The sequence below is a fragment of the Hypomesus transpacificus genome, chromosome 13 (assembly GCF_021917145.1).
Source record: "Hypomesus transpacificus isolate Combined female chromosome 13, fHypTra1, whole genome shotgun sequence".
NCBI lineage: Eukaryota > Metazoa > Chordata > Actinopteri > Osmeriformes > Osmeridae > Hypomesus > Hypomesus transpacificus.
In genome coordinates, this window is record NC_061072.1 from 2,840,973 (window position 1) to 2,854,364 (window position 13,392).

Here is a 13,392-nt window from a genome sequence, read left to right on the forward strand (position 1 = left end):
AGCCAGCCTCCTCCTGAGAGCAACATGTTCCTAGCCTGACGTTGTCATACTCATAATTCTAGTCAGAATATGAGTCTGAAAACTCTCCGTTGGGCTGTGACTACGGGGCGTGTTTCAACCGAACTCGTAAAACAAATGCCCCTTCGCTCAATTGGATAGACCAACCAATCAGAGCAACGTAATATGTTGTTTGTTGAAAACGAATTCAACCCAAGCGCTCTTTCGTGACGTTGTTGATTACGTTACTGTTGATCATCTGTCCATCGTATAAACCCGCCCTGGCAATTTCATTGGTCCGTCCCGATTCTGTTTTTCTGGAGTTGTCCCCAATACGAGACCCTCCAGACCCAAATTCCCGACCACATTTTTTTGTGGGCGGGGAGAAGTTGGGCTGGCAGCCAGGCTAACACGTTCCCCTTGTTCTATCTGTTTTACTTAAGACATTGAAAAATATCGATAGTGGTATCGATAAAGACTAGAATCCTTAAGCAGTCTCGAAAATGCTATTGATATCAATACAAATTAACGATACCCATCCCTACTTAGAATGTTCCAAGAAGGTCTTAGCGTTAAGAGCTTCTTAACAAATATGGGAAACCCTGCCTTTGTCTATAGGCTATACAGCACTTCATAAATGTTTCCAGTAACATTCGCTGATTATGGCCACTACACATTTACTGTATGGCTAGCGAGTGACTGCCAACCAGCATTTCAACGTTGAATGTCAATCGTGTGCCGGGTGAATTAGACTAGCTAGACTACTGTAGTAGTAGTCTAGTGAAACCTAGAAAATGTTTACCATGACCGACTATTGCCACCTTACAAGCAACCAATCTGATTGGCCAACGCTAGCGTTGTCACGCTCCTCATTTACATAAAGTTGAGAAAATCCAACTTATAACGCTCCGCTCGCCTTCCCACAATGCCCTACACGAGCGTCAACGCCTGGTTTCATTGAAAATGAATTGGAAGCCGACGCGCCGCCCGCTCCGCTGCAGTGTGAAGGCGCCGTTAGCGGAGCAGCAGCAGCATTCACTCTGGTAATATATGACAACATTAGCAAAAGAAGCGAGCAGCTGACTGGGTTCAACAAAATTGAAACTGTATTTTTCAATATTAAGTTCAATCTGTGGTTGCTTAAGTATCTGAAGTATGTTTGAGTTAGATTTGAATATTATGGAGCAGGATATCGTAGTAAGCTATTAGACAGCATGTCTTAAATGTATTTTATATTCCAGAACAAGTCTAATTTTGTGGATGTTTATTATACAGCAGTATAGTTTGTGAGTGAATAAAACTCCCTCACAATTTAAGTTGTGTTCTATCCGAACTTGTTATATGGACATTATCATCCAGTTAGGCCTATTTTTTATTTTTGTTATAACTTTTATTTAATTAAGTGCAAGTCACAGACTTACAGTGCATACAGGAAGGCCTATTGGTTTTTATGTACACCCTTTTAATATTATTTTAAAACAAAAATCATTTATTGGGGTAACATTTTAACAGATTAAGTAGATTGAATAATTTTGCGATTCATTGAGATTAATCATATGAAATAATGCGATTAATTGTGATTAAATATTTTAATCGCTTGACAGTCCTAGTTATAAGACATGGTATAATAACAATTATTATAACTGTGTACATATAACTTAGTTATATACTATACAGGTACTAATTCAATATGTGTACACATTATGCATTATGTAAAAACTCACGCTGAAAAATATATCCACTTTGGAAAATACATAGGTTACGCCCACAATAGAACACTTGAGGGTAAACCCTGCTTGACATTTCAATACCATGGAGAGGAAACAATAGTGAACTTGTAAATTAAGAATGTATTGTTTCTTTCTCCACTGTAAACAAAGCTAAGAGTCAAGACAGACAGTTGCACTGCCAGTCTGAACATTAGGCTTGATGAGCTAACCATCTGTCAGATAATCATACATTTGACTATTGTCTCCAAGCTCATCTGGCTGGCTTATAAGAACTCCTCCAAATCATCTCTATTAATTGCAAAATCTTACAAAAGATTTGCCATCATGAAAAAAAAAATTATAATCGAAAACAACATATGAAAACACCTTGAAATCAGGGTAAAACAAACTTGTGAGCAGAATCTCAGTCCTCATAGCGATTTTTGGGGGGAGGAAAATTGATTACTATGCTGAGACAAAGGAATTGCTCTTTTGATCTCCTGTCCTTTGTGGATTACTCACCAGGTCTTCTGAGACATTCTTCAGAGTCACCCAGGTGTGACTGTCATTGCTCACCAGGATTTTGTATGATGTCACCCAGTCGCTCCTGTATAAAGAGAGTGAGAGAAAAGGCAAAGTAGGTCTGTGGGTTAAAAAAAGAGAAAAGGGAAAAACGTTTTCATGCTCTACCACCTCAACTGAACACAGAGGGGACAGTTGTAGCTGATTTGACCTGGGGAAAATTTCAGACATGAAGATTTCTCATAAGAGAATGAGAGTTACATTTAGCTCAGAACAACTTTAAAGAATTCATAGTTAAGGGTTCATCTTGACTGTTTTACTTACTTATACAGTGTCTGAGCTTGGGACCACCTACACTGATTTTTTTTTAGGTGGTCACTGGTCACACATGGTTCTGCCTAGTTCTCTATACAGTTAAAATGAGACATAGACCTACTGTATGAAAAGAAAATTCCACTATTGCCACAATCAGACCAGGATTCCGCACTTGTTTAGGTCTGTCAATTGGGTATCGCAACAAAGGTTTTATATTTTTCATGCCACATGAGGCGAGTTTGCGAAGATTCCAGAAAGGTTGTCATGGAGAAGGCATTGCAAGCTATGGGTGGGTAGGTGGTGTAGGGAGACATAGTGGGGCATTAGAGAAGTGCTGATTCTCCTCCTAAATTGCCTTTTCATCAGCCATTTCTTACACATCATTTAGTTCCAAAACCCCAATTCCAATATAGACCATCAATCAGGCACATTTTTTATGGAGGAACATGCCATCTATTTAGTGTTACGTGCACGCCTAGTGGCAGGGTGTTCAGGGGAATGGTTCATATTCCTTTCTCTGAAGTGCCTTTTTATTATAACACTTTAGTGGCGCAGCTGCCATGCACATAGTGGTGATTGAAAGGGGTGTGAGACTATGTCTTGTGTCCTGATTGGGGCCCAGGTAACCATGGGGAGGGGTTTAGCCTTTTGAACTCCCAGATGGCAGAACATCAGAGTTTGTTGATTGGCTGGACCATGTTAGTTTCCTCCAGGATCACAATCACTGCGTTTTCATGATGGTATCAATTCTAATCTAGCTTTATTCGGATAATGCAAATTTTGGGGGAAACTGCCATTATCTGAATATATATAGCAGTGAATAAACCGAATCACTGGCCGAAAGCATGTCATATCCCAGTACAATACGGGGCGCTGTTTTCATTACAACTAGTGGTGATACAGCCCTTTCCGCTTGGTTTCTTCACCACTACCAACAACAACAACATCAACATTTCGAGAAAGACGACGAACGGAGAGCAAGGTAAAGCTATGTCCCTCTACATTTCGTGCATGATGACAATAGGAATACTGCGAATGCAAACGGCGGTATTGGCGCTATTGGCTCGCGTTGTATGTTTGTTTCTGCCGGGCCAGCTCCCGGCAGCGACAACTTATCGTCTCTTTCAACATCCAGGTCACGACCTAGGAGGGAGGGCGGCGGGATCTCAAGCATGCGCAAAGACGCAGAGTCCAGTTCATAGTCCAATTCGAAGTTTACAAGCATGCGAGGTCCGAATTATCAACCGACTCGAATCGAGTTATCTCGTGGTGTCGTTCGGACTGTAGTCGGACCGCAATTATTCAAACAAAGGTGTTTACAAGAAACGTATAATTGTACTTCAGTCCAAATAAGCCAGTAATTCAAATCCATGTAAATGCAGTGAATGACTCTTATGAGACTTGTTGCTCTTGTTGGTTTGTTGTAACTGTCTTAATTATAGCACTCACTGTAAAATATATTACTGTTGCTTGCTTTTTCCACAGGTACACTCTTGCACTTCTTCTTGAAGTTCTTGCTGTTTAATTGTAACTTGTCTGACTACATGCTCTTCTTCCCATTGGGACTTATTTGGGTTCACAATGTATGCTTCATGTTTGGCTACCCGCAATGTTTGGGGCTATTCTTGTTGTTATGATCAGTGATCTATGCACTTTTGTAAAACTCTCTCTTGAAGCTCTTAACACAAACATCTTCTTAAGAACGTTCTAAGAGCGTTCTAGATTGCTCTTAGAACGTTCTTAAGACGCTCTTAGCGTTAAGAGCTTCTTAACCAATCTGGGAAACCCGGCCCTTATCTTATCCCTATTTTCTTCCGTCTCTGTTTTTGTTTAACACGATGCTTAAGCATCCCACAGAGCCATGCTCGCGGTGACTATGTTTTAATGATCAGCAATGAGGGGGGGAGGCTTGTCTTTACTCACACACTGTGCTCGTAAATAATTTTTGCAGTTGGCGCACGGATCAAATTTTAGGGGCATATGCGAGTTAAATAGTTGCACTGTTGAGCCCTGAATTGGCTAATTATTGTCAACGATAGAGACTCGCTACAAAGTTGGGGTGCGCTCACCAGAGGATTGTCCTGCAAAGGCAGCTGGAGTTGGCACCGTTGCGTTGCGACTCAGAGACGGTCGAAGTACTGCATTTTATCTTTATCTGATGCACAAGGTTGAGGTGCTTGTTCATCGTAGTTGTTTTCCCCCCTTTACAAGAAATTACTTTAGAACAAATATTGCATTTAGCTTCGTCTTTATCTTTGGCTTTAATAAAATGTAGCCAAGCCTTTGACCGTTTTGTGTATTCTGCCATCGTAGCTAGCAACAAAATGATAAATGAAGCGAAGTGGCGTGTTAGGCAATTAAATTCTTCTTTGTTTAGTTTAAAGGCGGTTGGCAGGCCATTTAATTGAATGTAGTCATTTTATTAGTTCAAATGTTATATGTTTGTGCACCAGTGATTTGATTTTAATAACATTACTTATTTCTCGAGTTGACCTTATTGATTTTCGGGTTTTGAGAAATTTGGAACCGGGTCCTTACAGAACCGGTTCTCAATACCCATCCCTACTAATATCCCCCTAGACAACGATGACCGTAACAATAGCAATTGTTTCCATTTAATTGAATGTTGCATCACTCATGTCTACTGTATGCAATTGGCTCAGCACATGATACTCTCAAATAACAAAATGGGCAACTAACAAGAGCAAAGTTTTGGATGGGTTGCTGAAACAGTGACTTTCAGATCCTTGAGCACTACAATCGTCAAAAATCCAGTGGTTTCCTTTGTTAAATGAGTACAGTTGCTAAACAACTGTACTCTGAGAGACTGAAGCGTCAGTTCTCTGCCAAACGACTCTGCGTCTGTCTGGAGAGGGCTCAGGCAGATTACCAACAACAAGCCCAGAGACCCCCACTCCACTAACAACTCCCGCCTGGCCATACATGGCGAATAAACCAAATTCTGATTCTGGTTTATTCAGTGTTCTGCCGAGAGTTTTGGTGTTCACCAACAAGAGACAAACTTCTAAACATCAGGGAAACAATTCCTGTGGATTTATTTCCCACTTTTCAGCTTCCAGCGGCAGAATTTGTGGGCATTCTAGTAAAAAATCCAGTGGTTTCCTTTGTTAAATGTTGTATTCTGCACAATATTACCATGCCAATATTGACTATGTGGAATGAATGACCTTGAATTACCTGTTTTGTCTTGCTTTGTCTTGTTTTGTCTGTTTACTTGTTACTTGTTACTTGTCTGTTAGTTGTAACTAAGAGATGGCGTCGGTGAGGGCTGCCGCGGTTGTTAGGTGTGCTCTGTTTTGTCTGTTAATTCAGTGTTCTGCCGAGATTTCTGGGGTTCTCTAACAAGAGAAGTACTTGTAAACATCAGGACTACAACTCCTGTGGATTTATTTCCCACTTTTCTGCTTCCAGTGGCAGAGTTAGTGGGAACTCTAACCAGTGCCTCGCTAGGCTTTGCTCATGCAGTGAAACGCCGTAGAAGGGGAAAGCGAGCGGGAGCGCTAGTTCGGTTACGCAGACGTGGAATCCGAACAGTGCTTCCAAGTTTTTTCCTCTCCAACGTACGTTCACTGTGCAATAAAATGGACGAACTTCAGCTACTGATGGTGAAAAACATAGACTTTCTTTCATCTTCGGTTTTGTGCTTCACGGAGATATTGCCTTACATCTGGCAGGCTTTCAACTTATGACAGCTGACTGGGACACTGCATTCTCCGGCAAAATCAAAGGCGATGGTATTTGTTTCTACATCAACAGTGACTGGTGTGTAGATGTGACAGTGATTCTGCAACATTGTTCTCCGGATCTGGAATCATTTTTTATAATCTGTAAATCTTTTTAACCGCCACGAAAATTTGCGTCTCTCATTTTGATCAGAGTTTACATGGCGCCGGGTCCACAGGTTAAAGAGGCCCAACGCAGGCTCGCCGACCAGATTCTGAGTGTGGAACGAGCAAATCCGGATTCCCTTGTTATCGTACTTGGCAACTTTAACAAAGGTAATCTCAGCCACAAACTCCCTAAATACAGACAATTCATCAAATGCCCTACCAGAGCACTCTGGATCACTGCTACACTACAGTCAGAGCCTACCACGCCTTCCCTCGTGCAGCACTGGGACACTCTGACCATACCATGGTCCATCTGATTCCTGCATACAGGCAGAAATTTAAGCTCTGTAAACCTGTTGTTAGGGCATCAAAACAGTGGACCAGTGAGGCAATGGAGGATCTGCGGGCGTGCTTGGACTGTACTGACTGGGATATGTTCACGACTGCTACCAATAGTCTGGATGAACTCACTGAGGCTGTGACATCATACATCAGTTTTTGTGAGGACTGCTGTATTACAACACGCACCAGGGTGAACTTCAACAACGACAAGCCCTGGTTCTCAGCAGAGCTCAGAAGGTTGAGGTCAGAGAAAGCATTTAGGAGTGGGGATAGAGACCGATTCAAGGAGTTGAAGAACAGGTTTAGCAAGGCGGTGAGAGAGGCTAAACGACTGTACTCAGAGAGATGAAGCGTCAGTTCTCTGCAAACGACTCTGCGTCTGTCTGGAGAGGGCTCAGGCAGATTACCAACTACAAGCCCAGAAACCCCCACTCCACTACCGACTCCCGCCTGGCCAACAACTTGAAGTTCTACTGGGGATTTGAAAGACAATTGGACAGTCCTGAACTACCCCTTCCCACCCATGAGGCCTCCCCCCTCTACAGTGACGACTCTCTCCATTCAGGAGGGTGAAGTTAACAGACTTTTCAAGAAGCAGAACCCCCGCAAAGCAGCTGGGCCGGACTCAGTCTCTCCTGCCACCCTCAAGCACTGCGCTGACCAGCTGTCTACCAACATGTTTAACACCTCCCTGGAGGCATGCCATGTGCCAGACTGTCTCAAGTCCTCCACCCCTTTGCCCAAAAAGCCAACAAGACTCAATGACTACAGACCCGTCTCCCTGACCTCTGTGGTAATGAAGTCTTTTGAGCACCTTGTGCTGGCACACCTAAAATCCATCACAGACCCTTTCCTGGACCCACAGCAGTTTGCCTACAGAGCCAACAGGTCTGTGGACGACGCAGTTAAAATGGGCCTCCACTTAACCCTACAGCACCTGGACTCCTCAGCATCCTATGCCAGGATCCTGTTTGTGGACTTCAGCTCTGCCTTCAACACCATCATCCCCGCCCTGCTTCAGGACAAGCTCTCCCAGCTGAATGTGCCCGACTCCACCTGCAGGTGGATCACAGACTTCCTGTCTGACAGGAAGCAGTGCGTTAAGCTGGGAACACAAGTCTCTGACTCCCGGTCCATCAGCACCTGAAATTGTAATTAAGGGTAGCTCCTTTAAACACCGGCTATAGTAGGTGGCCTTTACTACGCTGTTTACCTCTAAAGCGGGCGAATGTTGCGCACAACCCCTATTTACTGTAGCTAGAAAGGGAAGAATACAAGCAACGAAAATCACCAGTTAACTTGTTTTAAATTTAAAAAAACTATAGACTAATACAATAACAGGCTTAAATAAACTGACAACGTCGGTTATACGATTTACAATTCTTAAGGACGCACACACGCAATCTCAACATGAGGAAACACTGCTAAAAGAGTAGCCTACAAAAATATCGATAACTAGTCCTGACACAAAGACAAACGGCATTGTAGTCCTGACAAAACGGCATTCATACTTTCAAAAACTGAAGATCTAACAAAAGTCTGAGTATCCAACGTAGAAATTAGGAAAGTATGGAAAGTATGTTAGAACAACACAATTACCGTTTCTAGTTGTTTCCGCCATTTCAGCTCAGCGTGAGAGAAAAATGCATTCTTTCTTTTACTGTCTATGTGTCTATGATCATCACTATAGGAAAACGCGCAATTTTAATTCGTCATCAATTCACTGAGTCCTGTGTATCATAGCAACGAGCACGATAATGTGGCGAATCCGGTGTGCAACATTGATTTAGTTTATCATTTATTTTTTGTGTGTGTATGTCTCTATGTGATAGATAGAATTATTGTTCGATGCAAAAAATTTCAGCTGGCTCAGCCCAAAAATATCAGATGGCGGCTCAATTTGGCTGACAAAATTATTAGCTGGCTTTGGCTGAAACTTAAATGGCGCCGCTTGGCGGCGGATTCGGGGTCTTAAACAATGGGTGACAGTGGCGGGGATGGTTGTAACACGTGTTTTTAAAGTGTTACAACCAAAGAGACAGGTAGGAGTAGGAAGAAGAGGCGCTCGGAAATCCTCACTGATACACCAGTGAAGCTGGCATTGGAAGAGGCGGAGACGGACATGCACACACCAGTCACACGTGTGCATGCACTGCTGTATACCATGCACAAACGTGTGCATGCACAAACACACACAATATGCACATACACTTCATTCATTCATACACTTCACTTCATGCAGTCATTCATTTAAAATAAAACTGTTGTTGTGGCATGTCACTTGGTTTTTGTGCATTTTGTCTACCTGTTACAACTTACTAGCCTGACATTGTCATACTCATAATTCTAGTCAGAATATGAGTCTGAGAACTCTCCGTTGGGCTTTGACTACAGGGCGTGTTTCAAACGAGCCTGGAAAACAAATGCCTCTTCGCTCAATTGGATAGATCTACAACCAATCAGAGCAACAGAGTATGTGACGTATGTTAAGCACCGCATAGTTGTTGTCAACAGAACTAAACTACAAGCAGACTTGAAGTATGCTTGAAGAATGAATACAAACGATTTTTGCCGGTGTTGTAAAATTAATTTAAGGGTAGGAAGAGTAGGCTACTTGCTCACACTCAATGCTATTCCTCCTTCGCCCAGCAGTGTCAGCCCACCTACTGTACCGTCCGGGGTGCCCCACAGAAGACATCCAGAGAGACTCAGAAGTACTCCAAAAAGGCTGGATTTGTAATGAGTTCAAATGAGTGGTGTTTAGAAATAATAATAGTAATGTTAAGGTGACCGTTACAGTGTCAAGAAGACCTAGTAGTTAAGTAAATGATTGTTAGTTTAGACGGTTCTTAAATGTAAAGGGGAGGAATGAAATAGACTGGGTTTCTCAGGTTAAGATTATCAGTAATGTGATTGGTTCTCGAAGTCACCTGACTTAGTGTAACGAGTAAGCTAAGAAGTTAGTTCTGGAGTGGGAGACCTGTGTGTATGCTAGTGATTTCTATTCTGTCTTAGTAAACGTGTTCAGATATATAAACCATCGTCTGAGTGCTTAATATGACCAAGATATCACATGAACGAATATTAAGCCTGTCCACACTATCTGACCAAAGAAATATGCCTCACTTTAAAATCTCATTGAGTTGGCGGCAGTTGAAAGACATCTCTCACCCGGATATAGAGTGCATTTACTGTAATATTTTTGTCCTTTCGGGAAACAAAGTTAAAATAATGAGAATATCGCCACTGGCTGAACCCTCTTGTCTCCGTGTCATCCATTTTACCACTTCCCTCTTTCTACGCCAACCTAGCATCATGTGATACTGGGTTGTCAATAGGTGCGTTCGACTTCATGCAGCGCCGGCGTCGTCTGCAGCCGCCTGCAGCCCGGCTGACTTGAAGCAGCCAATGGCATTCTCAGATTCAAGGCAGCCGCCTGCAGCCGGCTGTGGCGCTGCATGAAGTCAGCCCATGTTGAACGTGCCTAATGTCTACGCACCAGCAGCTACGTCACTCAAATCACTCAAATCGGTCTCTGTTGCAACGGTGCCCAGACAAGCAAGCACACAGGCAAGCATACAAGCGCCACTAAAAGAGAACTTTTCGGACCGGCAAAAATTGCTTGGGTAAAGCAGGAAAGCGCGTTCTTGAGGTCTAGTAAAGTAGTGTAGTTACCAATATTTTGAGTGTAATGCGTTACTTTACTTTGTTACCTATAATAAAAACATTGTTACTGTAATCTGTTACTTTGTAACTCGTTACCCCCAACACTGCCTACAGTCTAGGTGTTTTCGCTATCTAGCTGTTCTTGCATTCCTTGCTAATCAGCGTTAATAAAAAGCAGATGAGCTAGAGTCTAGCTAACATTGACTAGGCTGGCATGGCTGATGTTTGTCTATACCGTAGCGTAGAAGATCCCTGTGCAGTTTCACCCTTGACATATTTGCTTGAACCATTTCACCAAGGACGGGTTTGAAAACCTGGGACAATGTAAAGCAGGATTTGCTATTAACCTGTTGCTGAAAAGCGGTGCCGACCTTGTGTGACCTTGTGACCTTATGTTCATCACAACAGCAAGCTGTAGAATGATTTTGTCGGTAACAGTTATTGCAATGCTAACGTATCCTGTATACATACGGTTGGAACAGCACCTCTTTTCAGCAACAGCAGCTTAGCAAATCCTTCTTTAAATTGTCCAAGGTTTTCATTAAAAACTGTTTTTGGTGAAATGGTTCAAGCAAATAAATAAATGAGTGTCGAACTTCGCAGGGATCTTCTCATAGAAAAACATCAGCCATGCCCGTCGAGTGTTCAGGATTCCCGGTACAGCCTGGAACACTGGATTTCCGGCGCTCTATCTTGAAAACGTCTGATATATGTTTACAATATGTTCCTTGACCAGAAAACAAGAGAGCGAGTAATGAAAATGTTGGGGCGTGACAAAGTTGAGGTTATTGAAAAGTCGGAGCTCATTTATAAATGAGCCGTTTCATCAATAAAACAAGCACATTTTCAGCAACTACATTGCCCATTTCTCATTACATTTTATTTCAGCTGATTTACATGTACTGTTTAGCTGAAATATGAATTGTAAAAACGTACAACAATGGCGGTCAAAGGATTCTGTTCTCTTGTTGGTCACGGCAAACCCGCCCCTGACGCAAGCGGTTCTTAATACGGACCAATCACAGCCAAGGGGTATCTGTAAAATGACGGACGGATAGTCAGGAAAATCAGGAGGTGCACGTAGAGCTCTCCGAGAGGTTCTGAGAGGGCACGGAGAGGGAGTTCCTTGACGGAGAGGGTGTTCCCTGTGTGCGTGTCCGTAAAAACGAAGTATAAATTAGCCTTAATGCATTATCTCTGGCCGTACAATGTGTATGATGTCATTGACATTTTCTAAAACCAGTTCAGAACCCGGAAGTTTCCCGAGAGCGGCAGTTCTCCCCCAATACCAAGCAATTCTCGAGTATAGGCAATCTTACAGCATTGTGTAACACACTTCAGTTGTGGATAGTATGTCCAGAAGTAAAGCCAAGTCACTCATTTAGAGGCAAAATCCATTGTTATGTCTACAAAATTATTTTAGATATAGTATAAGTTCAGCTAGCTTGCAAATCCTAAGGATAGCCTACAGTAGCAGACCTTTCTATGTGACAACGGACAAGGGTGTTTTGTCCCTCGGGAGTCGCTGTAGGCATGATGCTGAAAGCATTACCAGAGCCTGTTTAAGGAGAGCCTTGCCACTCCCTATTAAGCCCCATTGTACCGAATTTGGCTGCAGTTCCACCAGAGTTCCACTGGGGGTGATCGCGAGCGAGTGCATGTTGAATGGGAGTCTATGGAGCTAAACGGCTAAATTTGTCTCTTTTGCCTGATTGTCGTTGAGAAATCTCCAATTTGATTGTAGTTTTTGCATGTTCAACATGAATTATAGGTCGAAAGTTGAATGAACGAGTACTTATGTCCTTTTGATTTCTTACAGGGTGAGTCGTTGTTGCCCATAACACGCTAGCATTCTGCTAATGAATGCTGATTGGTTAGTGAAGGACTGATACGACCAGAGCTCCCGCTTGATGGCATCCGAAGCTAAATCAGAATGTCAGAGCATTAGCAACAACATTAGCAAGCCAAAACTCTTTCTAGCATGTGTTTTGACAGGGAGAGCCTAACCTGTCAGCTGTGTTGTCGATGCCCTGAGAGAAAAAAAGTAAGTGACCAGAGCTTGCCGTAAAGCAGTAGGTCTGGTCGTACGATGTGTATGACGTCAATTACATTTTCAAAGGCTTTTTAGAACAGAAAGGCGACTTTAAAACAATCTAACAGCCTCCAGTGTGTATTTTTTTTGCCTCCCCTTTCGAATTCAGAATTCAAATTACCAGACAAAAAATTATATCCTGAGAAAAGTGGATTTTGAGGGGTACCGCTCCATAGACCTCCATTCGTTCTGCACTCGCTCGTTAGCGCCCTCACATGGAACTTCAACCAGTTCAGAACCCGGAAGTTTCCAGAGAGTGGCAGTTCTCTCTATATTAGACATTCTCTGGCATTACGTTAAATCAGTGAGGGCTGTTCTAATGTCGATATCAAGAAGAGCAGTGGGAAAATACAAGTTGTGAAAAGAGACCACGTCTGTGTCTTATTCAGTCCCCCCAGGATTTTGCGGGCCTTTTTTGGTGATAGTTGCAGGCAAAAATTCCTGATTTCGCAGGAGGTTTTCCAAAAAGTTGTGATGAAAGTTGCTGAGAAATTGCGGGAGAAAGTAAAAGTCATTAAAGAATAAAACCATTGAGAAATGGTCCCCTAAATAACCTTACCAACATGCCAAACAAAAGTTAACCAGGACTTCAAAAAATGTTGCAAAATTGGCTTTACTTATCCACAACATGAAACAGATACCGATGGATCAATAAAATTCAAATATACAAAAAAGTCAGTTCAACTCGAACTCAATACAGAAGTAAGGCGGAAGGTAGACAGAGGGGACACTTCTCGATCAGTATTCATTCGTGCAATTGGCTGTCAACGGTCGATGCTGCTGATTGGCGGCTCACTGGCATGATCCGCCTCCTGCCAGTGGCATGTACTTCCGATGCCACATGCCAGTTAAAGATTTAACCAGTGTTGGGAAAGTTCACTTTCTACATGAACTAGTT

At 42.7% G+C, this 13,392-nt stretch overlaps 1 protein-coding gene across 6 annotated transcripts in view; it reads right to left on the reverse strand.

Moving 5' to 3' along the window:
• The window catches only part of cpxm2 (carboxypeptidase X (M14 family), member 2), a 158,296-nt gene that overhangs the window by 82,484 nt on the left and 62,420 nt on the right, over window positions 1-13,392 (reverse strand). For all 6 annotated transcript variants that reach the window (XR_006956925.1, XM_047032008.1, XM_047032004.1 and 3 more), the window contains one exon: window positions 2,229-2,313. Coding sequence is in view for 5 of the 6 variants with exons in the window: in XM_047032008.1 (XP_046887964.1) it covers window positions 2,229-2,313 (85 nt within the window). In the remaining variant the exon portion in view is untranslated. The remainder of the gene's footprint in view (window positions 1-2,228; window positions 2,314-13,392) is intronic.